Below are 14,450 nucleotides of genomic sequence, written 5' to 3'. Positions count from 1 at the left end.
CATATTAGTTTTTAATATTATATATATATATATATATATATATATATTTATTATTATTAATCTATTTCTGTTTTCTTTTAAAGTATTTCTTGCGCCTTATTATTTAATCTATTTCTTCTATGTTTTCTTTTAAATTCTTACTTGCTTCTATAATTTAATTTATGTTTATGTTTATGCAGACAAGAAGATAACTCTTTTACAAATTCAGACAGCGGGGTGCTCGAGGGTTTGCTGATGCTGCAGATTTCTTCGCTTTTTACAACTCCTAAATTTGTTCTATGGAAGCGTGTAGATGAGTTCGTCAATAAAAACAATTATAATATTTACAAAACAATTATTATTTATATGATTATATATATATATGTTATATATTATGTATATATATTATGTTTACTGTATAAATATATATATAAATATATAACATATATATTTATATTTAATATAAATAAAATGCTGCGTTATGCAAAGCATAAGTAAATATTAATACATGCATGCATGCATGAAGCAAAGTGTTTGCATTCACATGAAAAAGAAATAAAAACATTTAATATAAACAATCTGCTAAAGAAACATAAATCGATGCTCTCTGGGGTATTTGTCTGCATGCATTTCCTCATATATGTGTTAATGCATGCATGCATTTCTTCATATACGTCTTGATGTTTGCATGCATGCATGCATGCATGCATGCTTTTCTTTATATACGTTTTAATGCATGCATGCATGCTTGCATGCATGCTTTTCTTTATATAGGTTTTAATGCTTGCATGCATGCATGCATGCATTTATACTTTTCTTCATATACGTTTTAATGCATGCATGCATGCTTTTCTTTATATACGTTTTAATGTTTTTTTGTGTGTTTTGCTGTTGTTGTTGCTGTGCAGAATCCTCTATATGATAGTATTTGAAGTAAACGAAAACTGTTTATTAGTTTCTCTCTCTCTTACATTCTTTATTCATATCATTGCAGACATCTTCGGTGTACATGCATCTTCTCCGCCATTAACACAACTTGTAAGTTTATTATATTCTTTTATTTGTTTTTTTTTGATTTTTCTTCGGGTGTTCGTAATAGAGTATTTGGTATTAGAAAAATAATATGTAGGGTTTTGCTTGCAATTAAATATTTAATGCTTCTTTATCCTTATTTTGTATCTGTTTCTTCTTCTTGTTTTAATTGTAATAACAAACAAAACAAATAAATATTTAATGCAATATAAATGATACGCCTCTTGAATTTAACTTGTATTCTCTTCTGTACAATACACTGTACAGACATCGTTTTGCAGACGTTTTCTTTTGTTTCTTTTTCTTATTTTAATTAAATATTTAATGCATTAAAACAACACTTTCATTAAAACAACATTTTGCTTCTGCATGCATCATGCAAACTCTCCTTTATATCCTTTTTCTTCTCGTTGAGTCCGAGAGAGAACAACCTAATACTGAAATATTTATTTCTTTTTTCAATAATCATTATATTGTCAATTTAATATTATCTTTTATAATATTATGTAGTATAATATAATATTATACTATATAGTATTATCTTGTATAATACTAAATAAAATATTATTGTATATTGTATAATAGAGTAATATGTTATTTTGTCGTATATTATATGATGTTGTATTATATTACAATATATGATATTATACCATATCATACTATATTATTTTAAATAGTATAATGCATTATAATAAATCTATTTTCAATAAAGATGTTCTCTGATGTTCTCTGACTAATCTTTTTATCGGGCTGCACTGCATGCAGACACTGTCTGATTCTTGCTGTTTGTATATTGTTGTTTTTGTTTTTGTTTTATTTTGATTTTTGTTTGTCTCTGTCTCTTTTTTATTTGTTTTTATTTAATGCAGTTTCAGAAAAGACCCGACGCTCTGCTCGTCACGCTGCATTATTTATTGCCAGGTTACTCTAAACCCTAAACCCTAGATAAACCCTAAACCCTAGATAAACCCTAAACCCTAGATAAACCCTAAACCCTAAGCTCTAGATAAACCCTAAAACCCTAAACCCTAGATAAACCCTAAGCCTTAAGCCCTAGATAAACCCTAAACTCTAGATAAACCCTAAACCCTAGATAAACCCTAAACCCTAGATTTGTTAGAATTAAGAAAGGTGTTGGTGTTTGATTTATAGAGGGTAATTTGCTTCTGCTGTCTTTTTCTGTCTTTGCACTGTATCGGCTCGTATTTGCAGAAACACATAAATGTAATATTTTCGTAATTGTATGCCTTGCATTTATTTTAATAAAGGTATTTATTTATTTTATTTTGATCTATGTAAACCTATACATAATACTAAATACACATATAATACTAAATATATATATATATATATATATATATTTGTAATTGTGAATATATGCAGGAGGTAATTTGATGTTTTTGAATGTCTCGCGAGCGCAGCGCATCAAAGCGGATGTGAAGGAAGCCCTTAGACAGGCGTCGCAAGGCAATTCTATTTAACTAAAACATATTATTTGTTTATTTATCTATTTATTTATTTGTTTATTTATTTTATTTTATTTAGTTTATTTATTGTATTCATTTTGTTGTAACAACCTGCGCAGTTGTGCAGCTTTAGAGATCCTGTTGATGTATTTGTTTGTTTGCTCTAAGCTTCATTGCTGCTTGCACTGCTTCTTTTATTATTATTATTATTATTGTTATTATTATTATTATTTATTGTTATTATTAGTAGTGTTACCTTGATGCTTTTTTTATATAGTAATAATAATATTATTATTTAATAATTTAGATTAAAGTTATTTCCACGCAGTCTTTCGCTGCACTCTTCGATAAAAAGACAACACAGAAAAGTTTGTTTCAAGACAAACTCAGTATTCTAAATTTATAATATTTATATATTATATTATATAAATATAATATATCATTATTCATGATATTATGATGTATTAGTTTTTTAATGCTTTATGTAATATCTAATATATTTAATATATATATGTACATAATAAATAGATTATATATTATCGTGCATAAGTCATTATGTATATTCTACAGCAGCTTTATTTGTCTTGTTGCAATAGCCATCAACAATAACAAAGATATGTTCTGGAGTTAAGTTAAACAGAGAAGAAGAGAAAGAGAAGTGCATAAAAAAAAGACAAAACACAAAAATACGAGTAGCAGATAATATACACTGGCTGTCTCTTTCAAGGCGTTTGCTACAATGCAAGAAGCAAAGAAAAAATATTTTAAGTATATATAAATATACGTATATATGAATATATATATATATATGTTTGTGTTGTTTGCAAGATATTAATTGAATTTTGCTGCTTCTACCTTGATGCACAAACTCTGGAGTTGGTTGTTGTTCGTTTTATTTATATTATAATAAAGAGAAGCTGGCTGCTGTCTTTTATTTATTTAATTATAACTCCCGTACTGTTGTTTAATTATATAATTAACAACTGTTTGCTGGCTAAACACAATATTTATCTTATGTTAGTGGTGCTGGGGTTTCGAATACTGTAGGTATATGAGGAGCAAAAGAAGCAGAAGTATTCATATTATTTATATTTTTAAATTTAGGTTTTATGTAAATGTTAATAATATTACTTTTACAACTTTTTCCTCAAGTTTCAGGAAGAAGAAAGTGTGGGCGATGGGTCGCCACGCTGGCGTCGGTGGCGGTGCGAAGTGCTGCATGAATTTTTTCTTTTTTGAATGAAAAAAGTTTAAATTTGTTTAAAACAAACAAATTAATTAATAATTAAATTAAATAAATTTTTAGAAAAAGAATATTCGGAGCAGTAGACCGACAAATGCAACACTGGCGGCCGGTGGTCACTCAGTGTGTACAATGCAGGTTTCTGTGCTGCATGCATTTCCTTCCCCCTATCAATTATATTTTTAATTGTTTTTAAATGTATTTTAACGTTTTATTTGTTTTTTCGATGATAAAAGAGCAAAAAAACAGCCGAATTACTGCACTGGCCGCACGTTCAACTCCTGCATGGTTTGCTTCCCCCCCTCCCACACGCGGGAGAAGCTCAGCTAAAAACAGCGAATAAATGAATAAACTTTATGAAAAAATAAGCTTAGATTATTTAATTTCAAATTAGTGTTGCATTTTATAAAACAAAGAGCGGCAGGTTCAGGCGCAGTGCAGGCGATGCAACAATGCAGTCACTGTGTGCATACATAAACCCTAAACCCTAAACCCTAACCCCAGCCTTCTTTGAAACTAGAAGCAAGGAAAGGCCGTCAGATAACGCCGGTCTGTATAGAGGGAATGTGCAAGAAGGCAGCAGTTGCTGCTGTAAGGGGGATTGTCGCTAGATAGAGTGCGGCGGCTCCACTGCTGTTCTGCTGAAATGCTGCAACAGCAGAAGATGCAGCAGGAGGAGCAGCATCAGTTGCTGCCGCAGCCGCAGCAAGAACAGCAGCAACAGCAGCAGCAACAACAGCAGCAGCAGCAACAGCAGCAGCAACAACCTGCTGACGCTCACGCTGCATCTCCTGAGACTCCCCTTTCTATTCCTGGTGCGCTGTGTGTATGTGGCGCTGCATGCATATATTCTCTTTGTCTAATTCACCCTGATGTGTTCATTAATACTTTGTTTGCATTTCTTGAGTTTAAAAGAGCAGCATATCAGGAGCAACTGACTGCAGCAGCAGCACCACCACCACCACCACCAACACCAGCAGCAGCAGCAGCAGCAGCAGCAGCAGCAGCAGCAGGAACAAGGAAGCATGAGTATTTACATTTGGGGTGTCTGCAGGAAACCATTTGCTGCTGGTTGTGAATGGCTCTATTGAATCTGTTCATCTGTGGGGAAATCGAAGAGGCGTCGTCTGTCGCTACGCTATGGTAGTAGGCAGCGACTGGGCCCATACTTGGGTGCGTTGCGGCGTTTCCACGGTAGCTAGCTACCCAGCTAGCTAGCCAGCTAGCCATACAGCTAGCCAGATAGCTCCGCAATCAGCTAGCCAGATAACCACCTAGCCAGCTAGCCAGCCAGCTAGCTAGCCAGCTACGTAGTTGGCTAGCTGGGTAGCCAGCTAGCAAGCTAGTTAGCCAGCCAGATAGCCAGAGAGAAGGACAGCTAGCTGTTCTGCTAAGCTAGCTAGGTGTGAGCCAGCTAGCTGCTGCAACTGCTTTATTCTGTTTGTGTTTGGCTTTGTTCACAGGGCCTGGCTGGGGGTTTAACCCAACAAGGGCGCTGCTCACCCTATACTGCAGAAGCTGTTTTTAACTTCCCCTTTCATGCTGCATTCAAGGTGCGGCCTAGCTAGCCAGTTAAGAATGGACATACTTCGTCGCAGCTAGCTAGCTAGCTAGCTAGACAGGTCCTCTTCGCTAGCTAGCTAGCTAGCTAGCCAGCAGAACCTCCACCGAGCTAATAGGAGCTAGCTAGCTAGCTAGCTAGCTAGCCAACAGAGAATAAATCCATCAAGTAGTGGCTAGTTGTGCTAATAGCCTTCTTGAGCCCTCTACTGGTGGCCCCTAAGCAGCAACCACGCAGACAACTAGCAGCAGCAGCAGCAGCAACAGGAGCAGCAGCAGCAGCAAATAAACCAGGGGATAGAGGCAGCGGGATTAGGAATAGTTAGTTTCTTTGCAACTGCTGAGTGTACAGCTGCCAAACCACTACCCCCAAAACCCTAAACCCTAAACCCTAAACCCTAGAGGGTTTAATGTTTGTGTGAGGGTTTAGGGGACGTCTCCTTACGGTTGGCCTCGGATGGCGTTTTGTGTGTATGGAAGAGACTGGTATGTCTTTGTTGTTGTCTTAACTTCGATATAAATTATTTCTTTTGCATTACTTTGCCCCTGTTGTCTTGATGTGTCTTATTTATAATTATATAATAATATTGTAAGCCTCTTATCTATTTTATTTAAATATATATATATATGTATACATATATATATATGTGTGTATATTATTTCTGTTGTTTTTGCTGCTTCTCTCTGTTTGTCTTCTTCTTCATTTGTCTCCATTTATACTCCATTTAGAACTGGAGCCTTAAAATAAGCTTTATTTATTTATTTATTTATTTATTTATTTATTTATTTATTTATTTATTTAATTAATTTATTTGTCTTTGCTGCAGGCTGAACAGACAAATAGTCGCAGGTTATGCACACGCCTCAATCCCTGTACAGCCGGGGCGGTGAGAAGAGCAGCAAACACTGCAGCAGCAGCAGCAGTAGCAGCAGCAATAGCAGCAGCACCAGAAACAACAACACCTACAGCAATAACGGCAACACCAGCAGTAGCAGCAGCAACAACACCAACAGCAACAACAGCAGCAGCAGCAACAGCAGCAGCAGCAACAGCCGCAGCAACAGCAGTCGCAGGTGCATTGAGTATGGATAGCTTTGTTGTTTATATTTGTGTGTACAGACACCTGAAGCGGCTGCCTGTTTACTCTCTTGTGGGGTCTTCTTTCTCTGTTCGACTTACTGGCTGGCTTAATGCACAAAGAGCAGAATTCATTGATCTCGCAACACCAGCAAAAACAGAAGGCAGAGAAGGTCCGCTGCTGCTGCTGCTGCTGCTGCTCCTGCTCCTGCTGCTCCTGCTGCTGCTGCTCCTGCTGCTGCTACCTCTGCTACTGCTGCTGCTGCTGCTGCTACCTCCGCAGCAGCTGCTGCTGCTGCTACTGCTGCTGCTAATATTCCCTGCACTAACACTAACAAAAATGCTAATAACAATAGTAATACTAATAGTAATATAGCAGTAATAGTAATACTAATATAATACTAACACCAATACTAATACTAATACTAATGCTAATACTAATACTAATACTAATACTAGTACTAATGCTAATATAATACTAATGAAATACTAATACTAATACTAATAAAATACTAATATAATACTAATACTGATGTTAATACTAATACTAATATAATACTAATATAATACTAATGAAATACTAATACTAATTCTAATATAATATTCACATAAAGCTAATACAAATACCAACACCAATACTCGTAACGGCATTGAAGAATAAAGAGTAAACATATTCCTAAATATAAATGCACTAAGAAATATAAATATATTTAAATATATATCTATATATATTTCTAATTAAAAATGCATTAATATATATATATATATATACTTCTAACAAACAAACTGCTCTTGTTTTTTTTGTGTTTTGTTTGGAAGTGGTGCGGGCTGAGAGCGCAGGGGAATTGACTGTTTCTTTTGAAGTTCTTCTGCGAGGAGCAGATGCATTGGGGTATTCTTTTTAATTAAAACAACAAAACAAATAATATCTTTCTCTTCTTATTTCAACAGCTGCAGCAGCAATAGCAGCAGCAGCAGCAGCAGCAGCAGCAGCAGCAGCAGACACTCCGCTGCGAACTTAGCCAGGAAACCGCGGCGCCCACTCTCCTCCTATAGCTGGGCTTTATGCAGCTTCCTCTTCACCGATATCTACTGCTGCTGCTGCTGAATCTGCTGCTGCTGCTGCTGCTGCTGAATCTGCTGCTGCTGAATCTACTGCTACTACTGCTGCTGCTGCTGAATCTGCTGCAGCTTCAGCTGCTGCTGAATCTGCTCCAGCTGTTGCTGGAGCAGCTGCAGCACCTGCCTGCTGCTGCAGCCTCGCCTATATGTGCTGCGTAGGGCCCTAAGGGCCCCCTGTAGGGGCCCCCTTGGAAATGAATAGCAGCACTATTTTAGTTAAATACCTACACCCTTTGGCGCATGCAGAAACAAAACCCACTGCCTTTGCAGCAACTCGTTTAGCAGCCACAAGCCGCCTTCATCTGCGCCACGGGTGCTGCTACAGCTGTTGGTGCTGCTGCTGCAGCCGGTGCTGCTGCTGCTGCTGCTGCTGCTGCAGCATTTGCTGTGGAGGTGAACGACCACTGGCTGTTTACCCCTCATATCAAAATTCGGAGGGAAGCGCAAAAGACAAACAATCTGCTGCGGCGCTTCAAAGTAGAGAAAACGCCCAACACGCATTCAACATAGCCTCGTGCTGCTGTTGCTGCTGCTGCTGCTGCTGCTGCTGCTGCTTAGCGACGGGGGCCCCTGAAGCCCCTTCCTCCCCTGGGGGCCCCCCCAGGCCGCTCCCGCTGCTGCATTCCCGCAGCGCCTGCAACTGCGTGCCGCGGCTGAAACTGCTGCTGCTGCTGCTGCTGCTGCTGTAGCTGCAGCTGTTCCAGCTGTTGTTGCTGCTGCTGCAGTTGAAGCTGCTGCTGGTGAATCTTCTCCAGCAGCATTTGTGTGTCGGTTTGTATTGGTGTCGGCTGCTGCTGCTGCTGCTGCTGCTGCTGCTGTGGGATGTGGGAGTCGCTTCTGCCCTTTCTGCTGGCTTTGGGAGCTTGCTGCGGCTCTTCCATTGTTGTTGCTGCTGCTGCTGTTGCTTCTGCTGCTGCTGCACTTTTGTGCGGCTGTTGCCGGCCTGGCTTTGTGGGGGCTGTTGAGAGCTGACGCCGCCGCTGCTGCTGCTTCAGCCCTGCAGGAAACGCTGCAGCAGCAAAGGCAGCCTGTTGCAGCTGCTGCTGCTGCTGCGCAGCAGCAACGACTGCCTGTTGCATGGTGAGCGACGGTGCTGAGAAGTTCATGGCGGAGGAAGCAGCCACAGCTGCTGCTAGCTGTTGCTGCTGAGCAGCAGCAGCAGCAGCAACAGCAGCAGCAGCAGAATTCCACGAACTCCCATTGGCTTTGCTAATATTTGCAGGAGGCGACAGCGGCCCAGGGAAGCCCACAGGCCAATATGGGTTCATAGAGAAGAGGGGGAAGGCGAAAGGCTGCTGCTGTGCTGCTGCAGTTGCAGGTGATGTTGCTGCAGTGTTGCTGCTGATGCTGCTGGTGCTGCTGCTCGCGGGAGACTGAGGGCCCTTGCTCGGAGCTACAAGCGAAGTGCGCGTGGCAGCACAAGAAGACGCAGAAGCCTCGCTCCTCTGTGGCCGTTGCTGCTGCTGCTGCTGCTGCTGCTGCTTCCGCTGCTGGTGTTGCTGCTGCGGCTGCTGCGGCTGTTGCAGCTGTGGCGGGTGCTGCTGCCTCAGCCGAGTTTGGTGCTGCTGCTGTTGCGCCTGTTGTTGTTGCTGCTGTTGCTGCTGCTGTTGCTGTTGTTTCTGTTGTTGATGCTGTTGCTGCTGTTGTGGTTGCTGCTGTTGTTGCTGCTGCTCCTGCTGTTGTGGTTGCTGCTGTTGCTGTTGTTGTTGCCGCTGCTGTTGCTGCTGTTGCTGCTGTTGCTGCTGTTGTTGCTGTTGTTGCCGCTGCGGTTGCTGCTGTTGCTGCTGCTGACGTTGCGGAGGACCCCGTTGCTGCAGCTGTTTTTGATTTCGAGCTTGCCTCGGTTGTTGCTGCTGCTGTCGCTGCTGTTGCTGCTGCTGCTGCTGCTGTTGCTGCTGCTGCTGCTGCTGCTGTCCATGTTGCTGCTGCTTTTGCCGCAACGGTTGCTGCTGCTGTTTCGGTTGGACCGGCGCTCTGTGCACCGCTGCATCAGTCCCAACAGCAGCAGCAGCAGCAGCAGCAGCAGCCGCAGCAGGAGCAGCAACAGCAGCAGCAGCAGGAAGCGGGGGGCGGGCAACAACTTCAACAGTCGGCCTCGCCCTTCGCCTCATTGCCTTCTGGGTCTCGCAATCCTCCTGCGAAGAATCACAGCGCATGCACTCTGGGGTGTATGTACACCTCAGCACAACAAAAAAATCAGCAGCTACAGACACTACGGGGAGTTGCTGCTGCTGCTACAGTTGCTGCACCTGTCGCAGCAGCTGCTGCTTCTGCAGTTGTTGCATCTGCCGCAGCTGCTTCTGCTGCAACAGTTGCTGCAGCTCTACCGCAGCAGAAGCAGCAGCTGCTGCTGCTGCTGCAGCAGCAGGTACAGCTGGGTGCGGGGGAGCAGCACCAGCAATCAAGGAAGAGGTGTGGGGCCTCACTGCATTAACAAAGGCCAAATCGTCCCTAGAAATTTGCCCCTCCTTTGCAAATTCATTCAAGACAGTGAAGAAAACACCGCCTGCTGTCTTACGACGGCTTCCGTCAGCCACCAGCATACCCCCTGAAGAAACAAATAATTAAAATAAATAAATAAATAAATTAATAATAATAATAATAAACTAATAATAATAATATACTAATAATAACAATATACTAATAATAATAATATACTAATAGTAATAATAGTAGCAATGCCGATCCAGCAACAAAAGATGCAGAGACACCGCAAAGAAAGGCATGCAATGCAGATAGCGATTGATAATACACAAATATCACAGCCTTTATAAATAAACACTCTGATTAATAATCAGCAAACAGAGTTTAAAATATTAAATATAGCAGAAGTAGGAGATAATGTACAAATATTACGAACAGGTATTCAAAAACATTGATGTAAGGCGTATATATACATTACATATATATATATATATATATATATATGTATGTATATATATATTACATATATATATATATACGTATGTATATAGGTTTTTCTATTCTTTCCAAAGGTCCAGCCCCATAGAAAGAATTATATATATAAATATATATATATATATATTTATGCTAATTTAACTACACCAAGGCAAACGAACACTGCACAGAAATGAAGCCCTCCCTTCACTCAGCAAGCAGGCCTACTGAGGCCCCTAACTATCCGCAAGGCCAGCAGCAGCAGCAGCAGCAGCAACACCACCACTTGCAGCAACAGCATGAGCAACACCCCGCAGACCCCCCTCAGCAGCAGCAACAGCAGCAACAGCAGCAGCAGCAACAGCAGCAGTTGGAGAAGCAAAGAGTGTGAAGCTACCGAGTGCTTGAATCATCAAAGTCTGCTGATAGGCCTTCAGACAAGGCAGTGTGCCCAGGCGTTGAACAGCGCGCAGCAGTTTTGCTTTCTTTAGTTCCTAGAGGAAACGAAAAATATAAATATAAATATAAATATAAATATAAATATAAACTATAATTATAAATGTACATGCAAAGTACAATAAAATAATCATTTAAATACTTTCATGCAAGGGACAAAAAGAAGCAAATACGAATACACACACAGGGGAAACAGAAGAAAGAAGTCAGAATTACGAAAGAGAAGCCTAAACCCTAAACCCTAAACCCTAAACCCCAAACCCTAAGCTTCAGCACCATCAGCAGTAGCAGCAGTAACAGGAGCAACAGCAACAGCAGCAGCAACAGCAACAGCAGCAACAGACTTGAAGGCCTGTAGCTAAGACTTCTGCTATTGTAGCAGAGACAGCGGTGTCTGAGAGACCCTGAGTGCCTATGGCGCAGCAGGTTGCTGCTGCAGCAGCTTCTTCCATCCCCACTTGAGACTCCACCGCTTCTCTGTATGACTTCAGCAGCAAGTGCTGCAGCAACAGCAACAGCAACAGCAGCAGCAGCAGCAGCAGAAATAGAGACAGTCTATTAAGACATCAATCAGAAAGATGAGAGGTAAAGCAGACAGAACAAAGACAAACAGAGGAGACAAAGAAAGAACAGACAGACAAAACAAATAAAGAAGAGACAGACGAAGAGAGAAAAGAAGTAAAGAAGAGACAGAGGAGACAAAAGAGACAGAAGGGCGTGCAAGAGAGACAGAGACAGCCACAATAAAAATGAAGAACAAAAGGAGACAGAAAAAGAGTGAAAATGCAGCAGAAGAAGAGACAGCAAAAGATAGAAGAAGAGACAGAAGAAGAGACAGAAGAAGAGACAGAAGAAGAGACAGAAGAAGGGACAGAAGAAGAGACAGAAGAAGAGACAGAAGAAGAGACAGAAGAAGAGACAGAAGAAGAGACAGAAGAAGAGACAGAGACAGCGAGACACCTCACCATAGAGCGATGTCCGTGCAGCCTTGCAAGGGCTTCAGCTGTAAGCCCCCAGACATCTTGCTGCAGCAGCAGCCGCAGCAGAGCCTTTGGGGGCGTTGCTTCCAGCAGCAGCTGCACAACCTGCAGATTTCCTCGCGTTGCTGCAGCGTGAAATGCACCTCTTTTATTTATATCCAGGAGGTCAGGCAGAGCCCCTAAGAGAAGACAGAAAAAACAACGAAAAAAAAATTAAAGAGATAATGCAAAGAAACACAAGCATGCAGACTATAGACACAAAAATATAATAAACAAACTAAACAAACGCATGCAGCGAGATGTATATATATATATATAGATGTTTATGTATATGTATGAACAAACATAAGAGCATATATATTATTATAATATAATAATTTATATTATTGTAGGTTAAATTAAACATAAACATAGATATAAACGCAAAGAAAGACAATCACAAACAAAGAGAAACAGAGGCAAAGACAAAGACAGAGACAAAGACAAGCATAGACACGAGCAGAAACAAAGACAGCGAAAGATAAAGACAGACGCAACATCAGAAAAAAAAAAGAAGAAACACCAAGACAAAGACAACAGCAAACAAAGACAAAGACAGGGGCAAACCGATAATAATGAAGACCAGCAGAAACAAACACAAGCAAAGATGAAGACAGAAAAAGAATTATATATATAATTTTTTCTCTTCCTTACCTTGTTGAAGAAGCCACCGCACATACTCCGGTTTATCTCTGCATGCTGCATAATGCAGCGGCGGTCTCGCGTCTGAGTCCAAGTCATTAACTGCAGCAGCAGCAGCAGCAGCAACAGCAGCAGCAGCAAAGACAAAGAAATAAACATTTTTAAAATAAAGACAGCCAATGCAGCAAGCAACAGCTTCCTGCGTACAAACGAAATGAAGCAGGCAGCAGCTAGCCACAGCTAGCTCCAGCTAGATACAGCTAGCTACAGCTAACTGCAGCTAGCCGTGGCTGTATAGGGACAGCACCCCAAACCCCAATCAATTAGCTGCTAATGCGGAGCAGCAGCAGGAGAGATTAGACAAAACAACAAAAAGAAGAAGCAAAGACAAAAAGACAGAAACAGCAAAGACGCAGTCATCACCTACCCGTGCTGCCGTGCTGCAGCAGCAACTCGGATATAGGGATATTGCCCTTGATAGCAGCAAAATGAATTGCTGCACTCCACGTTTGTAAAGAGGACCCTTCGCTGCTGCTGCTGCTGCTGCTGTTGCTGCTGCTGCTGCTGTCGCAGCTGTCACTAGCGGTATTTTTCTTGCGCCCTAGCTGCGTATTTTCGTCTGAATTGTCGGCCGCTGCTGTTGCCTCCACTGCTGCTGCTGCTGCTGGAGCAGCAGCTTCGGAGGATGTTTTTGCTGCTGCAGTTGCACTGTAGCCTCTACAGGGAGCGCAGCGATGGCAGAGCAAATGCTGAGGGTTTGCACCAGCAGCAAGAAGAAGCCGAACGCAGGGCTCGTGCTCTTTAGTAACAGCAATAAGCAGCGGAGTCCACCGCTTCTTATCTGGCCTATCAACAAGTGCAGCAAGCCCTCCTCCGCCTCCCCGCTGCTGCTGCTGCTGCTGCTGCTGCCCGTCCGCCCTAGCGGCGTGCTGCAGCAGCAGCGACACCGCCTGAGCCACACCCGTTGCTGCAGCGTAATGCAGTGGTGTTCTCCCTATTGCATCTGCTGCAGCCGGAGACGCCCCCCTTTCTAAACATAACTTTACAATATCTGTGCGGCCTAAGAAAGAAGCACGCAGCAAAGCACTCTGTACGTCAGGACCGCTAAGACCAGGAGGAGCGCGGACGCCTGCCGCTGCTGCTGTTTCTGCTGCTGCTGCTGCTGCTGCTGTTGCAGAGCTTGAAGAGGAACCGCCCGCTCCCGCCTCCACGTCCACTGGAGCAGCAGATGCAGGAGAAGAGGGGGGGGCCCTGCATGGAGGAGGGCTATTAGCAGATCGAGAGGCATCACATCCGAAGGAAGCGTCGCTGTCCTGTGCATCTTTGGCCGCTTGCTGCTGTTGCTGCTGCTGCTGCTGCTGCTGCTGCTGCTGCTGCCGCTGTCGTTGCTGCTGCTGCTGAAAGCCACGGCCATTCGGTTTCTTGCCTACAACAGCTGCCCTGGACAGTGGAGGCCACACGGTGTCTGTACTCTTTTCGTTTTGTTTGCCTTGAGAGCTGCTGAGGTTGCGCTCGTCGGCGGCGGGAGGTGGCAGGCAGAAGCTGGGCTGCTGCTGATGCTGCGGAAGCTTCGGCGCTGCTGTGGCAGCAGCAGCAGCAGCAGCAACAGTGTTAACCATGGTAGCTGTCTGCTGCAGCAACTGAGGGGGGAAGGAGCCTTCATTGAGGCAAAGATCTGCAGGGGGGCTGAAATCGAGTTCGCCTATGGATACAGCCTCAGGTGGGTGTTGGTGAGTTGGTGTTGCCGCAGCATCTTTACCCTCTTCAATGTGTTTCTGCTGCTGCTGCTGTTGTTGCTGCTGTTGTTGCTGCTGCTGCTGATGCTCCTGCTTGGGCTGTTTCGGGGTCTGAGGCTTCCACACCGGGTGCTTGAGGCTCCCCCCATGGCGGCCACTATGCCAGCGACTTGAATGACCCCCCGGCGGGAGGGAGGGTTTGAGGTGTTGGGGTGACAT

At 42.7% G+C, this 14,450-nt stretch overlaps 2 protein-coding genes across 2 annotated transcripts; one reads left to right on the top strand and one right to left on the bottom strand.

The window, feature by feature from the left end:
* Positions 1 to 4,366: 4,366 nt before the first annotated feature.
* On the top strand, positions 4,367 to 6,373 carry EAH_00007220 (hypothetical protein, conserved; the record flags this gene model as incomplete). Its single annotated transcript, XM_013395971.1, has 5 exons — positions 4,367 to 4,535; positions 4,775 to 4,893; positions 5,184 to 5,273; positions 5,711 to 5,766; positions 6,160 to 6,373. 5 exons carry the CDS (start codon positions 4,367 to 4,369, stop codon positions 6,371 to 6,373), a joined length of 648 nt encoding a protein of 215 aa, XP_013251425.1.
* A 1,661-nt stretch (positions 6,374 to 8,034) lies between these two features.
* EAH_00007210 (ankyrin repeat-containing protein, putative) lies at positions 8,035 to 14,450 on the bottom strand (the record flags this gene model as incomplete). Its single annotated transcript, XM_013395970.1, has 6 exons — positions 8,035 to 9,615; positions 9,730 to 10,028; positions 10,776 to 10,872; positions 11,800 to 11,993; positions 12,508 to 12,597; positions 12,923 to 14,450. The coding sequence occupies 6 exons, from the start codon at positions 14,448 to 14,450 to the stop codon at positions 8,035 to 8,037; spliced, it is 3,789 nt and encodes a 1,262-aa protein (XP_013251424.1).

Source organism: Eimeria acervulina, genomic scaffold (assembly GCF_000499425.1).
Source record: "Eimeria acervulina Houghton genomic scaffold, Eah_scaff32, whole genome shotgun sequence".
In the NCBI taxonomy this organism is placed as follows: domain Eukaryota; phylum Apicomplexa; class Conoidasida; order Eucoccidiorida; family Eimeriidae; genus Eimeria; species Eimeria acervulina.
The sequence above is the reverse complement of the archived record's forward strand: the minus strand, read 5'-3'. Positions and strand labels throughout refer to the sequence as shown.